Genomic DNA, 20,637 nt, shown 5'->3' on the forward strand with positions numbered 1-20,637 from the left:
GACACAAAACTTTTCAATAACATGCTGATTGCTTTCAAAAAGCTTAGATGTAACACGAGTGTCAAGATGCATCACCTATTTTCACATATGGACCCGTTTCCTGAAAACCTGGGTTCAATGAGTGATGAATAGTGCTAGGAAAGAAAATATTATCACTGTTTTGACTCTCGAGTATATATCTGACACAGTTAATCAATCGAGAACCACATCACTATTGTCAGTGTTAAGTTAGGTTGAAAAGCCGTGTCTCCTACAGGTCGTTCAATGAAACCCAACAAAACAAAATAGCCCCACCCGTATAATGCATAAGTGCCTTATATTTTGATACAATAAATGTTTTTACAATTTTATTTTGATAAAATAATTGTTATTTGATACTTTTGCATTTAACAACCCACGCTATTTGTTAAATAGTATTTACAAGTTAAATTCAAGTTTTTATTAAATTGTTAGGTGAAAGTACAGAATAGTTACAAAACACCCCCCCTCCCTATGTGACATAATAGGTTTCTAAATATTAACATTATTATTTCAGCGCAGATCATTAAATGCAAAAGAACATGTTATTTTTGTCGCATTTTGCTCGTAAACACCAATTTCACAAATTTTTTTTTTTTTATTAATAACTAGCGGGGCGTACCCAGCGATGCCTGGGTGTTTTGAGGTAAATCAAAAAAAAAAAGAAAGAAAAAAGTTTTGGTAGGTGAGTATGAAGATCGAACCCGGACCCTTGAGGCAAAGTTGGAAATTAAAGAATGAAAAAAAAAAAACGTGCGACGTTAACCATTGGGCCACCCCGACATACAACGGAGACACGTTTGAATTTATTTATGTAACTATTAAAAACAGGTGTCCGCAATAAAAGTTAACTCTGCTGCTTCCATTTAACCTAATTAAGAAGGTCAAATAGAAGTCACGCAGTTAACTTTTGCTGCGTTTGTTTACCCAACTTCGACTGTTTTTTTTCCCAACAGATGTTGGGGAGGGGGAAACCAGCTCCCAATTGTCCAGATTGAATAGCAATTGTCTGATATACAACATTGATCAAAGCTGATTACTTCTGGACGTTTCCCGGCGCGATGCCGAGAGAACACTGTTAGCTTTAAATTAGTTTCGCTTTTTATACGAAAAAGCCCAATCAACACGCGAGAAGCCAAAATACTAATAATTTTGTAAAAGTCGATGTAAATAAATCTAGACGCGACGCGCTTTCCCAAATCCTTATATAGGGGGTATATAAACAGTTCTAAGCAATAGTACCCCCCCCCCCAGGAGTGCGTGCGAGAAAAGCCTTTGCGAGACATACACGAAATGGTCACACACATTTTCCCTTTTATATATATAGATTAATTCATTATCTCCTTGTTTTTTGTAATTTTTGGATATGTTAGTATGTTCGCCACAAAAATTACACGGTACCATTTGTTTTATGTGAAATTCAATATTTCGTTTGCTCAAATAATATAGAAACACTAATTGCCTGTTTACCGCAAAAAGTGTGGCTTCTTTTTTGAATTTGGCCTTTTTTTCTTAAACATTTGGCCATCAAAAATAATCATAGTCTGGCAACTGTGTATCTTGGCCCGTGTCATACATATGTGCCAAACCTGCTATAACTTACTCTATTTTAGTTATCATTTTTATTATAATAACAAGTACAGACAATTTGTTTGGAAGAAATGCCAAAATCATTTCACTCTAAAGAATTTATGTGACTGAAATAGGAATTAATGCGACAATCTGGCATTTTTTTTCATTTAATAACAAAAATTATCAGCATTACTCAGTTTTCTAAAGTTTTCAAATTTATTTCTTTTGCATTTGAATAAAATTTCTATAAATTTGATGCATTACGGTTAGATAAATTGTTTTAATTTTTTTGAGATGAGGATTGTATTAATTTTGATTGCTTGGACTATCGTTCTCATCTTTGTAATTGTTCTCACAATAGAATTTTTTCCCATCCTTAGATTTTGATGAAAATTACCCAAAATCAAGACCAATGGATATGCATCTGGAAATGTAATATTTTAGCCTGGGAAAATTGTGGGGCTTGAGCCCCGGGGATGTTTTAGGAGTTCATTTTTATTTTTTTCCAAAAATTCATACTTGTGTCTAAATAGAAGGTTTGAATGGTACCAAATTCCAATTAATGCATCGTTTGTCATGAAACGGTGTCATTTGGCTGAATTACCCTGATGTTTTACATCAGGCCAGGGGTTTAAATGGGGAAAATAGCCAAAATTAGTCGGCGGGGGGCATATAGTTTTTGGATTGTTTTAATTCAAGTGGCTTCACTCGACACCACTTGATTTATTTAAGTAAAAAACACTTTTAAATGAGTTAAAACACACAAACCACTTATGCAGTTAAGTAAAAGAATAACTTATCTTGCCTATGAAAACATTTATTGGGTTTGTTTTACAATCCACAGAGGTAAAAAAAAGTGGTAGAAAAACAAATATATAACAAATAAATGTTACCAAAGGCAAGATAAGTTACTCTTCTACCTACCACAATAAATTTTGGCATTGTACATGTTTATTCTGTTTGAAAAACAAGTAGTGTCGAGTGTTACATGAGAAAAAGAAAAAATGGCCACAACATCTGTTGATATCTTTGAAGTCTTGACAATGACTTAAACAAAACATTTTACAAAATAGGGGTAGAAACCCACACAATAATTGTTACAGCAATTTGAAACTTAAAATGAAACTTAATTATGCTAATTAGTTGAATGTACTTGAAAACATAATTGTAATCTGTACAAAATTTCCTTTCATTTGATATGCTACTAGCCATATTTTGTTAATAATTTCTTTATTTCCTGGTTGCCATCTTGGATTTTTCACGGTGTAATAATGACAAATAATCATGTCCATCAGAATAATATTTTGCATGATGATAAAACCTTACCTCCCATTCTTTTTAGTTGTTTTTTTAATATGTTTCTACTTGAACCTGTTAAAATGAAACTGAAGTATGCTAATTAGTCCGTTAGTTACCAAGTGAGATGGTCATAAATAATGCCAACTGAACCTTCATGGTATTATGATAATTTATTCAAAATTTCATCATAATATCTTTAAAAGATCTGAAGATACAGTTTTTTAAAGATGGGTTAGTCTGTAAATTGTGCAAATTTCTTACCATTTTCAGTCACAAGCTTGTATGCATTTGAATAGGACTGCCTTAAGACAAAATGTCCAGTGAAACACACATTTATTTTCATACTTTCAATGGTCATTACTCCAGTTCTAATGGGCCGATTTTTAAAAACTAAAGATGATATTTCTTTGCCTTTTTATGCTCTTTTCAACAATGCTTGATTTGAGTTTATTTGATGTAAGGAGAAAATGGTGTGATATTGCTATTATACCACATTATTGGCACTTGAATTTATTTGAAAAAAATGCTTATTCCAGTTAAAAAAAATATTAGAGTAGAGGTATTTCTTGTTTATAATGAAAAACGTCATCCACCGGATCTGCTATTACATTAAAATATTCTAATACCGAAAAAAATTAGCACAAAACAGTGATCTCATTGTACTTTTAGTTTTTAATGTTTTAATGTTTATGGGTATTTCATTTGTAGACAGAAGATGACTGAACCCTGGTCTTTTGGCTAGGATCAAAGTGTAGTATTACAAAGATACTACACTTTGCTCAGTGAAGGAGAATCCTTCTCGACTGAGGCAACTTTAGTTTTTGTCTCAATATAAAAGGATTTTGAAAGAAGTGGATTTTTCCTCCATTAAAATGCAACTCCAACTGCTTTCATAGGGAGGAAGTAAATAGGAACCCGACTCTGATCCACCATCCACATAACATTTGACTCCCACAACCTGCTGAGTACAAAGTTTCAAAGTACTTATTTTTTTTTGTTATTTGCATATTTTTCCTATAATAGTACTAAATATTTACTTTTTTTTTTTTACATCTGGCTGAGTTTATTTTACTTGTAAATATTAACTCTTTAATATTTATAATATATTTTAAATTTACCATTTTGATTACCTTAGTAAACTTATTGTAACTTTTATTATATATATATATATATATATATATATATGGAAAGAATTTTGTGTTTACTATAACATTTTTATGCAAATATGGGTGATGGGGTGAGGTGGGAGGGGAAGAAACAACAGGGTGGGGAGAGGTGTAAAAAAAAAGGGGGGGTAGTAACCTGTAATGCAAAGGAAAAAAGGTGAAAAAAGCGCATCACATTAGCCGATGTTGCCATCACACAAGCAGAAGTTGTGCGTGTCGAATTCAAGCATAATCATAAATTTAATTTAATTAATAAATTTAAGCATAATCAATCGAACGTACAATGATTTAAATGCTTTGCCACTTTTTCAAACAGTTTCGCTTTATACGAAAAAGCCAAACAAACACCCAAGACGGTGAGAATTTTGTTTAACTCGATCAAAAAAAAAATAAAAAAAATAGAGAGTGTATGTTAGCAAATCTGAAATATTACAATCTGGGAAGTATGCGAAAACTTCTCGCGGAATCTAACCGACGTGAGAACCCTGATGCAAAAAGCCTTTCACGGGCATACAGAAACGCTTGGCCCATTTTGCTTTTTATATATTTCAGACTAGCCTGGGTACCCGCTGTTGCCCATAGGTGTGTGTTGAGCGGGGGGGGGGAAAAAAGTGGTAATAGGCAGGCTTGAACCTGTACCACGAAAGAGGAAAAGAATGTGAAAAAAAAAAAACATGATGTCTTTGCCATTGCGTCCATCGCCAAACCGAAAGTGGCGAAGGTTTAAATTAAGGAAATTCAATCGAAAAGAGGGAATAATTTTTTAAAATATCGACAGAAAAAAAAAACAATTTCTTCTTGTAGAAAAGTGCCCAGTCGAGGGTGAAAGAATTAATGCTTTGGGGCAATTTTTCGATATTTGTCATCAAGCTTCAAAGTGATACCAATCTAATGAAAATCCATCGCCTCTGTCAAAAGTTTTAGGAAGACATACAAACGTACATACATACATATATGGGCGAGATTTATATTATAGACTAGCGGGGGGTACCCGGCATTGCCCGGGTGTTTGGAGGTGTGTGTGGTTTTGGGTAAATAAAAATTCCGGGGGGGGGGGGGGATAATAATAAAAAAAGTTTTCGTATGTAAGTAGATCGAACTGGAACCCTTGAGGCAAAGTTGGAAATTAAAGTGTGAAACAAAAACATGTGACGTTAACCATTGGGCCACCACGACATACAACGGAAACACGTTTGAATTTATTTATTTAACTACATGTGGACGCAATAAAAGTTAACTCTGCTGCTTCCATTTGACCTAATTAATGAGGTCAATTAGAAGTCATGCAGTTCACTTTTGCTGCAGGGCAGTGTTTGGGTTTGTTTACCCAACGTTGATTGTTTTTTTCCCCAAGATGTTGGGGAGGGGGCCCCATTGTCCAGATTGAATAGCAATTGTCTGATATGAGAGAAGTTTTGCCCCACATTGATCAAAGCTGATTGCTTCTGGACGTTTCCCGGCGTGATGCCGAGAACTGTGTTAGCTTTGAATTAGTTTCGCTTTTTATACGAAAAAGCTGAACGAACACAAGACAGGATGAAATAGCAATAATTTTGTAAAAATCAACGTAAATAAATCTATACGCTACATGCATTCTCAAATCCTAGATATTATTATCTACGGCCTATATAAATACTTCTAAGTGATTGTAACCCCCCCCCTCCCCCGGAGCGTGTGCGAGAAAAGCCTTTGCAAGACATACACAAAATGGTCACCCACATTTTGCCTTTTATATATATAGATGACCTGCTATTCTTCAGAAGTCATTTCCTTAGCAAGATTTTTTATAGGCCAGTGGCAACTAGTGTTTTTATAGAGACATCATCTCTAGGTGGTTGTAGCCACCTGCACTCACTTTATAAATAGAGATTAAAACATTGCATATACTTTTATAACAATTTGAATCAATTAATAAATTAATAATCAAATAAGTAATAATTAAATTTAAAAATCATATTTGTTTATTTTTAACCAAATAATAGTTTGTTTTTAAAACAAACTATTATTTGGTTAAAAATAAACAATTTTAAATAAAAAAGAAAATATAGAGACTCCTAGATATGGAACAAGATAGATACAGCTAATATATAAAGTGTATAACATTTTTAATACTAAAACAAAACATATTGTAAACAATGTATTGGTTTTGTTTGTTTTATAACATATCAAACCTATTTGGGTTATTTAATACTGAAATAATAGATAATGAAGTGTCAGCGTGATCGTTATAAAACGACTGTGCATGTAATTACCAATTTTAGTTGTCGTGAAGCATGTGAGTGCAGTTGGTAAGCTAGTGAACCATATTCAATCCACAGTTTGGCATTATTGCTATCGATCTCCACAGCCCGAGTGAAGCATCGCAAAGAGGATATAGCTTGTTTGTAGATTGGTTGATCCATACGTAACTCAGTCTGAAACAGAAATAAAATGTAAATTAGATGGACATATATAACAATGTATATTCACATTTAAATGTGTGTGTATATATATATATATATATATATATTAGTGATGGGACAATTCCAATTTTAGTTCCTGATTCGATACAATTACAAATTCCAAATTAAATTCCTGATTCCGATTATTTATAAATCCCTAAATCTTTAACTATAGAATTGTTATTTTTTTCCTAATCACTGTAAAAACATGTTAAATGCACATATATTTTCTTAAAAAAAAAAATGCACTTATTGGAGGAGGTGATCTACAAATGTTAATTTTACTGGTAGCTTAAAATCAACAATTATAAATTAGTTTATCATTATTACCAGCAGTAGAAAATTTTGTTTGAAACAAAATCAAATTAAAAAAAAGATAATATCAGAAAATAGATACAAATTTTTATGATTCAGATATCTCCAAAAGTTTTTTCTGATCCTCAATCCCAATTAATCATCCCAACATCGACATATATATTATTTATTATATACTAATTTATTAATTGTGGGGCCTCCAAAAATGAATATATATTTTTAAAAACTATTGATGGGGCCCAAACCATACTATCTCACTCATGTTGCATCATTGCTCATAAAAGTAGATTAACTCAAGAAATTTCATGCCCCAATCTTGAACTATCAAATTATTTGCTGCTTATGGTTGTCCGGCACAAAAGCATACCCCACAATGTTGATATAAAACAGCAACCAGAAAAGTAAAAAACCCAAACTTTTGGGCTGCGTGTTTAATGTACAATATAAATAGCAATAGCAGACACCATAACATTGAGCGCTGGGCAAGGCACACACTGCTATTTAATTTCACACTCATAGTCTTTAAATCAGTAATAAGTACATTTCTCCTGCGTCCATCAAAATAAAACTTGTATAACTGGATTTACAATAAAATATACTTTAAAATGGTATTTTAATAGTTTTGTTGTGATTTGTATATTCGAAAAAAATCGCTATTTAAATCTGACTATTAACAATGAAACTGGTCAGCATAGGATGTCTGCTGGCGGTAGATCACTTTTTGCAAATAAGTGGTCAGGGTGTGTTCACATAAATACTCTAAGTAGAAGTTGTACCCATTGATAATGTTTCTAGTTGTTTTAGTTAATCAGGGGAAAGAATTGTCTTTGCTACAGAATTTGAACACAACACGTACGTCTTTCCAGTCAAAAGTTAGAATATCTCAAAGTTGATGCTTTATAGTACAAAGATAAGTAAAGATAGAAACTGTGTTCGAACGTTATTTAATAGCAAAAATATTAATTTCTTTTGTCCTAAAGTTTGAAAAGAATTGGATAAAAACTTTTTATGCACGAATCAATAGAAGTCATGACAAGAGCATATAAACATGAGATTTTTTGTGCCGAGACACAAAAATTCTGTAAACAAGTGTTCAGCAACTAGACTAGAGAAACAAAACTAGAATCAAACGAACAAACCTTTATGTGTTTCAACATAAAACATGCAACATAATATTAGCTACTTGTATTTTCTCTACTGCTCTCCCTCAACCCAAGACTGCACCCTAATAAACAGTCTCTGACAGCATAGATAGCACTCTCCCCCAACACTAGCACACAAGTTCATGTATTTGGTGACTTCAATGTCCACCACAGTAACTGGCTTGGATTCTCTACTTACACCGACACAGCTGGTAGCACAACACATAGCTTCTCTATATCTCATTCCCTATCACAGACGATTACATTTCCAACATGTTTGCCAGACCAGCAAGATCAACATGCCTCACTTCTAAATCTATTTCTTACCACAGTTCCTGATGATTGTACAACGAATGCCCACAGCCCACTTGGGAATGCTGATCATGCTGTGATAATGGTAAAAATCACCCTAAATTCTCGACCCAAAAGTGAAGACCCACTGCTCAAAACGACAAAGGTATTACAAGAAAGTTGACTGAGAAGCCATCAGGGAACTCATCAGAGATGCCCCATGAGGAAATATTGTTTCTCTTCAAGCTGAACAATGCGCAAATGACACCACTAAATGATTCAAAACTGCAATTGAAGCACATATTCCCACATGGAAATTCTATAGCAAGCCCCACTCTCCTCAATGGTTTACTTTTACTTGTGCAGCTGCCATAAGTCCAGTTCAAACAGACAGAAGTATATAGAAGCTAGAAGTAATTGTAAGAGAGAAATAGTGACAGCTAAGACAGAATACACTGAAACCACCAGAAAATGTATCGAAGCACAGAAATTAGAAACCTGTGCTTTTTGGAAAATCTACAACAGTGTAGTAAATAATGGGCAGTTAACGATTCCCCCACTATCAAACAGTCATGAGGTTGGTTGCACGACAACCAACAAGGCTAACCTGCTTGTCAGTCGGTTTGCCTCAAACTCCACACTGGACCCTGCACACCACTCCCTCCATGACTTTCCTTTGCGGACAGACACCACAATAGACGATTTGAAAATCACCCCTTCTCAGGTACATGTTATCATAAAAAACATAGACACCTTAAAAGCATGTGGACCCAATCTCATTCTGGCTGTGCTATTAAAAAAATGCTCCACTGAGTTTGCTCCAGTTCTCTCCAAACTTTACAACAAATGCCTCATCTTGCTTTCCTGACTGCTGGAAAGACACTTCTGTGGCACCAGTTTTCAAGAATTCTGGTGAAAGAACTGGCCCATTAAATTATTGCCCCATTAGCCTCCTCCCGATTTTCACCAAAACATTTGAGTCCTTAATTAATCAAGCTTTAGTCCATCATGTTACAGCTGCTAAAATCCTGACCGACAATCAATATGGATTTAGGCAAGCCCGTTCCACAGTCGACATCCTAACTGTAATTTCTGAACGTATATAATGTTCATTGGACAAAACAGGGGAGGGTAGAACAGTAGCTCTCGATATATATAAGGCTTTTGACAGGGTATGGCATGAAGGTATTCTAAGGAAAATTAGATCATATGGTATCACTGGAAGAATACATAATGTAATTAAATCCTTCTTAAGAGAAAAATCCAGGTTGTCCTCGACGGTCGTACATGTAAACAATATGATATAAATGCAGGAGTATCTCAGGTGTCTATCCTTGGACCTTTATTATTCTTGATATTCATAAATGACCTTCCTAATAAAATTGTTTTTGAGATGGGTATATTTGCTGATGACACTACTCTCTACAACAGGCATGAGGGGAAAACGAATGAACACAATCTAAGGAAATGGCATAAACACTAGAGGATGACCTCCAATCTGTAGTGGAATGGGGACAAAAATGGATGGTCGCATTCAATGCTGCCAAAACTAAACTTGTTTCCTTCAATAACTACAAGAAACCTTCTCTACTACAAATAGCAATGGCCAAGAACACATTACCCGAAAGTACTTCCTTTAAACTCTTCAGCCTAACGTTTACAGGGAACATGAACTGGAATCGATACATTGAGAGCATTGCCAAGGCTGTTGCACAGAAGGTGGCTCTCTCTACCATGCTAGAAAGCTACTTATGCCTGAAAGTATCCTGTATCTCTATAAGACCACCATTCGCCCATGTATGGAGTACTGTTGTCACATTTTGGCTGGTGCATCTGTTACTTGTGTCTCACTTCTGGACAGGGTTCAAAAGACTGTCATCAACCTGATAGGTCCTGAACTGTCATCTAGGCTTCAGCCTCTGTCCCATCGACGAAATGTAGCATCCCTCTGCCTGTTCTACAAGTACTTTAATGGTGAATGCTCTGATGAACTACAAACACTTGTACACCCTCGACGTGAACACCCTCGACAAACAGGTAAATCCCACTCCTTCACAGTAGAGATCCCTAGATGTAAGAAAGCCTTCTACTCCAATAGTTTCTCCCCCAAAACTGCTTGACTTTGGAACTCACTCATGGGATTCTGCTTTCCCAACTGTGCTGACATGCAGAAGTTCAAGTGTAATGTGAACAGATATCTTGCTGCTCACCTCCCTTCATAATACCCCTGCAACTTATGTCTCCGATAGTAACACCCTACTTCAAAGTGGCACTGTGCCTTGTGTGGGGTGGAAATTTAATAAAAAAAAAAAAAATAACTTACAAACATAAAGTATTCATTTTATTTTTGTTAATATTTAGAAAACAAGTTTTTCATTATTGACAGGAAAAGAATATATTTTTTCAAATAAATTATTTAAAAAAGAATAACTAACAATGAACATTGTTTTTTTTTTGTTGTTGGTTTTTGAGATGCAAATAAAATATCTCAAAGTTGACGCTTTGTAATACAAAGGTAAGTAAAGATAGAAACTTTGTTCAAACGCTATTTAATAGCAAAAATATTAATTTCTTTTGTCCTAAAATTTGAAAAGAATTGATTAAAAACTTCTTATGCTAAAGTTGTTAGAAATACAGACGAGCGCTTATAAACACAAGATTTTTTGTGCACGAAAACAAAAATCTGTAAACAAATCATTCGTTAACTTACAAACATAAAGTATGCATTTTATTTTTGTTATTTAGAAAACATAAGTTTTTAATTATGGAAAGTAAAAGAATATTTTAAAAAATAAATTCTTTGAAAAGAAAGACTATGACTACACTTTTAAATGAGTTAAACACACACAAACCATTTATCCAGTTAAGTAAAAGAATAAATTTGGAGTTTGCTTTACAATCCACAGAGGTATCAAAAAGTGGCCAAAGAACAAATATATAACGAAAAAATGTAACCAAAGGTAAGTTACTCTTCTACTAACCTCGATAAATTTTTGGTGTTGTAAATGTTTATTCTGTTAAAAAAACAAGTAGTGTTGAGCGTTACATGAGAACAAGAAAAAAATGGCTTCAATGTCCCTTGTAGTCTCAACAATGACTTCAAAATAAAAAAATTATACAAAATAATGGTAAAAACACACTCGATGATTAAGCCGTTAAAATTAAACTTAATTATGCGAATTAGTTTAATATACTTGAAAACATTATAATTGTAATCTGTACAAAATTTCCTTTCATTTAACCATATTTTGTTAATAATTTATTTTTATCGTGTCGTAGTGGCCATCTTGGATTTTTCACAGTGTGATAATGACAAATGATAAAGTCCATCAGAATAATATTTCGCATGATGATTAAGTTTTACCTCCCATTTTTAAACTGTTTTTTATGATGCTTCTACTTGAAGTCGCATTACAAACATGTGCTGTATTTTCGTGGACATCAGCAATATTACATAACTAATGTGCTTCAACAAGTCATATCTTTTTTATTTATGGGTCAATTTTTAAAAGAATTACATTGACGGAAAGAGAATAAAATAAGCATTCCAATGATGTTAATTTATTTTTCTTTTATGCTGAACGCATAAAAGAAAAATAAATTAACATCATTGGAAGACTTAAGCTCCAAGTTAAAAATGAAAAAAAACAGTAAAATATGACAACAGCAAAATGAGAAATTATTTTTTCAATGTTTACATTTTATATGCTATGTTTGGATACACATGCGCGGGGTCAAATTTAATTGGATATGGCTGAAATTTTACAGACTGGACTTTGATTTATATTTTTACGACCACAGGAAGCACAGTTACGACCAAGCAAAGTTGACGGAGAATATTTCAAAATTGATAAGATAAATCGGTTTATTTCATTCATTTCCATATAGATAATAGTTTCAGAATTATTTTCATGTATAATATGTAAATATTTGATAATTATTAATTGTGCAAAAATTTCTTTAAAATGTTATCTTTTATAGAAATTAAAAAATATAGAATTTACCGAGAAAACGGCTCACTATGCGCTAATGCTGAGCTGCCTACAGTCAGCGTATTAAGGAGTTTCGTTTGTTTTCTCTTAAGAATAGAAAAATGTTTATATAGCTTTCAAAATGAAAGCAGAAAAAAGTTTCATTTATTATGCTGAGTGTGTCAATCTAAAAACATTATTTTCAAGTTTTTCAAATTTTATTTCCAAACAATACTATTTTAATTTTTTTAACACTTTTAGTATACATGTACAAAAAGCATTAAAAAACAACAAAATGTACGAAGTACATGTGTTTCTGTTATCATTGTATTTATAATTTCTTACTTGTACTTAAGGTAGAATTGTGTTTTTTAGTGGTTCAAAAAGACAAATACAGGGTGCCCCCAAAAAAACGGGCCCCAACTCTAATTAGGCCCCGTTTCTTAGTGTTTTGTCTGAATGAAATGAAACTAGTTTATTATATTCAAAACATCACATCAAAACACAAGGGTGTTTGGTCTTTTTTTCTCTGTTCTACAGCATATGTTCTAGATGGCCTCCATTTAGCTTTTGTTTTTCTTTGGTCACCCTGTCTATATATATATCTATAATATAAAGCTGAATGTGTGAGTGGGTGTGCATGTGTGTGTGTGTCTGGTCACGAATAGGCTCCTATATGGTTGACTATTTTAAAAAACTGATTACATATAATGATAGATGTATTGAGACACAGGAATGGGAATGTTTGATCCTGCAGAACAGTGGTTCATTAAAATTGTGGGGTCTGCGTTCGCGCCTAGTCCACAAAGTATGAAAATAAAAAATTTAAAAATTAAAAAAAAACGTTTACAAGTGTTTTTGATATAGATGTACATAAGAATACTCTGATAAGTATGTTTTAACTTAAATAGAGATGATATAATAAAATTGTGGGGTCTGCAGTCGTGCCTGGCCTCCATAGAATAGAAATAGGCACAAACTTTAATAAAGACTTTTCATATCTATCTGCATAAGTATACTTTGATAATTATGTTTCAGTTTGAAGAAATATGGTATAAAATTATGGGGTGTACGTTCGCGTCTGACCTCCATAGAATGGAAATATGTCACAAAGTTTAACAAGATTTTAATATAGATCCACAGAATATTGTGATAAGTGTTTCAGTGTGAACAGGTATGGTATAATAAATTATGGGGTTTATCTATTTTATTTTAAATTTCATCATATTTTGCTTTGGTTTTGATACCCCCGAATTCAAAGCTATCTCTTTACAACCCTTCCTTTTCATAACCTATCATACTTTAATAAAGTCAATTTTCTGTAGGCTGTTTTTGAACCCAGTCAACGACGGGTACTTTTGCTAGTATATATATATATATATATACATATATAGCAAATAAAAGATACTTGTGCACTTATGCTATCATGCTGAAATAATAACATTATTATTTAGAAACCAATTCTTAACATGGGGAGGGAAGGGTGTTTTGTTAACTATTCTGTACTTTCACCTAACAATTAAATAAAAAAATCGTAAAACTTGAATTTAATTTGAAAAGTAGCATGTTAACATAAGTGCATAAGCACTCAAATAAATATTACCAAAGGTAAGATAAGTTACTCTTCTACCTAGTTGGATAAGTTTTTAGTGTATTTATTTAATGTAAAATGTTTATTTCGAAAATTAGTGTCGAGCGTTGAACAAGCCACGTGGTATCTCATGTCAGAGTTACTATCTTTAAAAGCATATCTGAGAAAATTGACCACGCCCTATCTGCTTATCCTTCAGCTAATATTCATGTCTGTGGAGACTTCAATGTTCACAATGTGGAATGAGGGGAGGTTCTGTCATGATTTCTCCATTGCTTATGACTTCACTCAGATTGTTCAGGAACACACCCGTGTTCCCGATACTGACGGCCAGTATGCAAGTCTTCTAGGCCTCTTTCTCACAACTTGCCCTGAACTGTGTTCAGCTTCTGTTCTGTCTCCACTTGGATCTTCCGATCACTCATCAGTTGTATCAGTTAAGATAAAAATTAAATGTAATATATCCCCAGATGTACCTTTCCATCGTACAGTATATCGATACTGTATGGCTGACTGGGATAGCTCCTGCACATTTATATAAGATCTACCCTGCGTTCCATGTTTAAAAAGGATGTGTCCTCTATAGTATCAGACCTGGCAGAATGATTAATTGTAAGTATAGACCGTTTCATACCCTAAAAAAAAATTCCAGCAAAAACCTAACAGCCAGCCATGGTTCTCTCCAGAATGTGCTGCTGCCATTGCACATAGAAATCACTTTTTCCATTGCTTCCAATGTAATAGATGTACTGAGATTAAAGCCGCTTTCAGAAGTGGCAAGCAACTACTATAAAAAAGTAATAAAGGACGCAAGAGAGTTGTATGCTCAGTTCATTAAGTCCAAAGTAGCTGAGCAGCGGCTTGGTTCCAGTTTTGGCAAATGGTAAACAGAATCCTGAACAGAAGTGTGTGCTCTATCCCAACTCTCATAAGTGGACCTGAGGTAATCTCGTCAGCATCAGACAAAGCCAAACTCTTTGCCAAGAACTTTGCAGCTAATTCTACCCTTTGCGACGAAGGCTGCCAACCTCCAATATTTCCTCCTGTATCAGAAAACATGCTATGTGATATACAAATATCTGTACGTGATGTTGCCAAGCTAATCAAAAACCTTGATTCCAGTAAAGCAACCGGCCCTGACGGTATTCCAATTATAGTACTCAGAAGACTTCAACCAGAACTTGCGCCCATCCTTACAAAACTGTTTAAACGTTGTCTTAAGGAGAATTGCTTCCCGTCACCCTAGAAAATCTCATCAGTATGCATGTATTTAAGAATTCAGGTGATTGCTTATCTCCCTCACAGTACAGATCAATAAGTCTCCTGTGCATCATGGGTAAGTTGCTGGAATCTGTGTTAAAGAGAGAAGTAATCAACCATCTCAGCAAAAATAACCTTCTTAATGACACACAATATGGTTTCCGTTCTGCTAGATCTACAGCAGATGTGCTTACAGTTATATCTCATACAATTAGCGAATCTCTCGATGGAGGTTACCTTTCTAGGGCAATTGCACTTCACATATCAAAGGCCTATGATAGAGTATGGCATAAAGGTTTACTTTACAAGATCTCCAGCTACGGAAATGTCTTCTCAATTATTAAATCATTTCTCTCTGATAGGTTCATAAGAGTAGTGATTGATGGGCAGAAATCAGAAACTCATAGTATTAATACTGGAGTCCCTCAGGGGTCCATCCTGGGCCCAACTCTCTTCCTGATCTACATTAATGATCTTTCAAATCACATCCTTACATCATTCGTAGACATTTATGCTGACGACACTACCATCTATGGTAGCACATCTAAGACCGTAAACGACCAAGTTCTTTGATTCTCTCTCCTCTGATCTTAGGCAAGTGGTACAATGGGGAAAGAGGTGGCTTATTACTTTTAATGCATCTATAACCAAGCTTTTATCTTTACATAATCAACGCTCTGATCCCCATCTGGCATCAATTGAAATGAATGGCTCTCGTCTTGGAGAGGCTTCATGTTTTGACAAGCTTCTCGGCTTGACCTTTACTCCTGATCTTAAATGGAACACATACATTAAATCCGTTGCCAAGGCCACTGGAAAAAATGGTGAGATCCTTCTATCGATCCAGCAGATATCTCACTGCTGATGCAATTCTCTATCTATATAAGAGCCATGACTACCTTTTAAGGTTTTCGGGTATGCTGAAAATGAATATCACATTTAAATTTTCCGCATACAAGCAGTTTTCCGGATATTAAGCAATGTCATTTCTTATGTTATTGCCGGTGGCCATCTTGGTATGCGCGTTTGCATGCTCCAAGATGGCCACTAGCGATAACATAAGAAATGAGATTGTTTAATATCTGGAAAACTACTTATTTGCAGAAAATTTAAAGCAATATTCGTTTTCAGCATACCCTAAAATGTTTAAAAGTAATCATTTTAAATGTTAAGGTGGAAACAAGGTAAAAAAATTACCGGTTTTTTTCTTTGTTTTACATAATTGAATTTTCAGTAAACAACAGAACAGAAATGACGAAAATTACCATCAACTGGTGAATATATAGTTGTTGTTTATCAAGATTCCTGGTATCCTTGTACTGTGAAAGCTACATTGTGGATTCATGTAGAGTACAATTTATGGTTGCATCTCAGAAAATAGGGGTATATTTTGGGCAAGATAGAGAGGATTTACAAAATTGAAAATTGGACTGCTCCCAAAATGCCTAAGTTCTGGTCGACTATGGGAATTTCCATCTTTTACGGAAATCCAAAATCTATATGAAAAATTTTCTTTGATTTATTTCTGAGATTAATTCATATCTACTCAATTTTTTTTTTTCTTTGAGGGAAGTAGTAAATACCGGTAATTAATACTCTTTCGCCATTCAATGGCTACATCCCAGATTAAGCTCTCCTTTGGTGGGGAGGCAGGTAAATACCTACTCTCAATAGAGCTATATTTAAATACCACTAAATACTTAGTTTTGTTCATGGATAGACACCCACTGTATGATACCATGCGTCAGTTTTAAAAAAATTGAAATTTGTACATCTTAATTTATAATTATGGTAAAGAGATACATCAGAATAGCTTAAAAAATAAATAAATGGCGGTGAAATTATCGAATTTCTTGAAATGTTGAGATCCATAATTTAGCCCACTTTTTCTAAAGAAAAATGTCTACGGAAAAGCCTAAATTTTGGCACTTAAAATTCTCATAACTTTTGAACTACTGATGGTATTTGCATAATTCAAACGGTTTTAAGCATCTTTTACATAGCTCTTTTTGTGCAAGTTGATAAAATAATAATTATCTAAAAAAGAAAAAATCAACTTGTAATGCTACTTGAAGCCGTTAAAATGAAACTTAATTATGCTAATTAGTTTAATGCACTTGAAAACATAATTCTAATCTGTACAAAATCTCCTATATGCTACAAGCCATATTTTATTAATAATTTCTTTGAATTATGTTATGGTGGTATTTTGGATTTCCTGGTCACCATCTTGGATTTTTCACAATGTTATAATGGCAAATGATAATGTCCATCAGAATAATACTTCCTATGATGACAAAGTAGCAATACACACAGATGATAAAATGCTTTGGATAATCACAGATTTCAAGGGGGTTCTGCTAAAATCGTCATATTTTAAAAACTATAGCACCTTAATTCCTCAAAATACCACCGTTTTATTCGGAAATGAATTTATAAATAATAATGTACATTATATATTTTAAGAGTTTTAAGCAAATAAAGTAATAAAAATGTTATCATAAAACAGCGTTTTCAGTAAGATTTTGTAATGACCCCTGCCCCGATTTGTAAATGGTCATATTGCATTTGTGTTAAGACTTTTTTTTTTATAAAATTTGGAAATTAACTAGAATAGATGTGACTTTTAATAAATTTGGGTGTCCAAAATTGTTTTGAAAGCTCATTTTTTTGTTATGTTAAAAAAAAACTTCAATGTGACGAGTATTGAAAATTTTCTTTGGACACTCACTGTTAAATAAATCAATATTTTTCCTGTTTAATTGGTTAAAAGTAAAATTGTAACCTGCTTTCTCTTGTGGTACCAAGCAATTTAAAATCATGATACCTGGAAAAAAATCGTTCTAATTTTTAAAAAGTATCTAAAAACAATCTGTAGAAGCAGCAGCAGCAGCATTACTCTCAGCGATTGTGTAAATAAACGTTTCGTTATTTTTTATTCCAGAATGAATTAAAAAATTAAAATATGGATAAAAAAAAAAATGAAAAAAAAAATGTTCTTACGTATTTAGTTGGAACTATTTTGTTACCAGAACATAATTAGCTTAATTAGAGCTATTCGGTTATCAGAATATATAATTAAAGCAATCCCAACCGGTCCAGTGTTATTTCTGGTCAAATTTTAAAAATATTTATATGGTTGAAAAAATAAGAAAATAAGCTTTGTAAATATGTAACTTGCATTCATTTTTATCCATTACATAAGTTTTTAATGGCGTTTTTAAAAAAACAAAAAAACGAAATGTAAAATATGATTTTTTTGCTTCATGTGTGTGTGTAAGTACCTCCCCCCTGTAATGTTATGACCCTTTAGGCTGTGATCATAGCATAGTATCTGTTAACTGTGGCAAGCGGGCTCAATGGTCAAAACATTATTATTATTGTTATTGTATTCTTATTAATTGATTTGAGCAATGGATGGTCGCTGGATCAGTTATTATGATTAGAAGAATAAACAATTAAATTGGGGAAGAAATGATTGACGCAAAAGGAATGTGAAAATAGAAAATATATGTAAACATTATTTTGGGGTTTTGAATAAACAAATAGCTAGCTGTGGACATTAGGTTGGTCTGAGACATGTAATTAGGTGATGTAAGAGAACACGTGATGTAGTTAGTTTTGGAGAGATGCAGAGAGTTGAGGATTGACCACCAAAGCGGAGATACATCTAGAAGGGGTGGACAGACAGCTAGGGAGCGAGCTGTAAGAATAGAAAATGTAGACGAACTGCAGATCCTGTGAAAACCATTTGAGACAACTGTAATAAATTTATATTATAAAAATATAAAGAGTGGTTTTAATGGTTTCACAAATAAGAACAGATGTCTCAATTGGATGGTGCTGATGGTTTCATGGTTCATCACGGAGCAGCAGGAAGATACAGAAGAACTCATCAAGAGAAAAAGGTATGAAGCATATATTATTCTTCTTACATATGAACTGTAAAAATATCCCGTGCGATAAGTCTGATACAACATGACTTAGTTTACACGTCAATATCATGTCCTCCTGGCTAAACAACATACATACGATTTATACGTTTATTAATTGTCTGTTAAAAGAACAATATCTTACATCCACTAGATAACACATGACACGTTTTAATATATCATCTCCTCCAATTTAAACCAATATACAACACCCTCAACCCCAATATTTTTTCCAGTAGATTATAATCGAATAGACACTAATCTAATTATATAAAAAACCAATACAAAATCAATATTTAAATATTTGTAATAAGGTGCTCAGTTTCTTGTTAAGTTCCTATTTACTTGCCTCTCCTTGAGGACAGAATTAGACACAAGGTTGGTTTTTAATGCAAGAAAAATCCAGCTCCCAAAAAGGGGCAATCTGGATAGGAACAAACATAAAAATTGTCTCAGTCATGAAGGATTTCTCCTTCGCTGACAGAAGATAGAAAAGGCGTATACACTGTGATCTTGGCCCAAAGTCCAGATAGAGAAAAAAAAAAAACGTCTTAAACTGGAAAGTTTAACGAAATAATGTGTCACTAAGACAAGAAATATAATCTATATATATAAAAGGCAAAATGTGTGTGACCATTTCGTGTATGTCTTCAAAAGGCTTTTCGAGCATACGCTCCCGGGGTCGTTACTATCGCTTATAACTGTGTATATCGGTCCTAGATAATAATATGTAGGATTTGGGAACGCATGTAGCTTATAGATTTATTTACGTCGACTTTTACAAAATTATTGCTATTTTGGCTTCTCGCATGTTGATGAGGCTTTTTCGTATAAAAAGCGAAACTAATTCAAAGTTAACAACGAACAACGTTCTCGGCATTGCGCCGGGAAATGTCCAGAAGCAATCAGCTTTGATCAATGTTGTACATCAGACAATTGTTATTCAATCTGGACAATTGGGAGCTTGTTCCCCTCCCCCCAACACCTGTTGGGGGAAAAAAACAAAAACAGTCAAACTTGGGTAAACAACTGCCTGACTTCTATTTGAGCTTCTTAATTAGGTCAAATGGAAGCAGCAGAGTTAACTTTTATTGCGCATGCCTATTTTTATAGTTTAATAAATAAATTCAAACCTGAGTATGTTGTATGTATGTCGCGGTGGTCTCCCGTTTTTTTTTTTTCACACATTAATTTCTAACTCAAGGGTACGGGTTTGATTCTCATACTTACCTACGAAAACATTTTTTTTTTATTTAACCCCCCCCCCCCTCCTTGGAGTTTTATTTACCTCAAGACACCCGGGCATCGCCAGATACCCCCCCGCTAGTTGAAAATAAAAACCAAATTTATCAAAAATTTGTGAACGATTTCGTATTTAAATAGGTGGGCAAAAAATACTTAATAAGTTTTCCAAACATCACATTTTCTGTTAGTGACGTCACTTGTTTGGAATGAAATTTATTTTTGCCTGCTTGTCGTAATTCTTGTAAAGTTTCACACCCTCATTTACGTTTACATATTTAAAAGTAATTTGATGTTCAAAATCTAAGGCATAACATTTTCAAAATATGCCAATAATTATGAACCACTAACCGTAAATATGGGTGTCAAACGGCCTCTTAAAAAAAAAAAAACTCCC

General features: G+C 33.6%; 1 protein-coding gene across 2 annotated transcripts in view; it reads right to left on the reverse strand.

The window, feature by feature from the left end:
- The window catches only part of LOC145260567 (calcineurin-binding protein cabin-1-like), a 567,854-nt gene that overhangs the window by 258,064 nt on the left and 289,153 nt on the right, over positions 1-20,637 (reverse strand). For both annotated transcript variants that reach the window (XM_080118824.1, XM_080118826.1), the window contains exon 33: positions 6,308-6,469. In XM_080118824.1, coding sequence (XP_079974950.1) covers positions 6,308-6,469 — 162 coding nt within the window. The remainder of the gene's footprint in view (positions 1-6,307; positions 6,470-20,637) is intronic.

This window comes from Euprymna scolopes, chromosome 36, assembly GCF_053919585.1.
Source record: "Euprymna scolopes isolate OS-2025 chromosome 36, ASM5391958v1, whole genome shotgun sequence".
Classification (NCBI taxonomy): Eukaryota; Metazoa; Mollusca; class Cephalopoda; order Sepiida; family Sepiolidae; genus Euprymna; species Euprymna scolopes.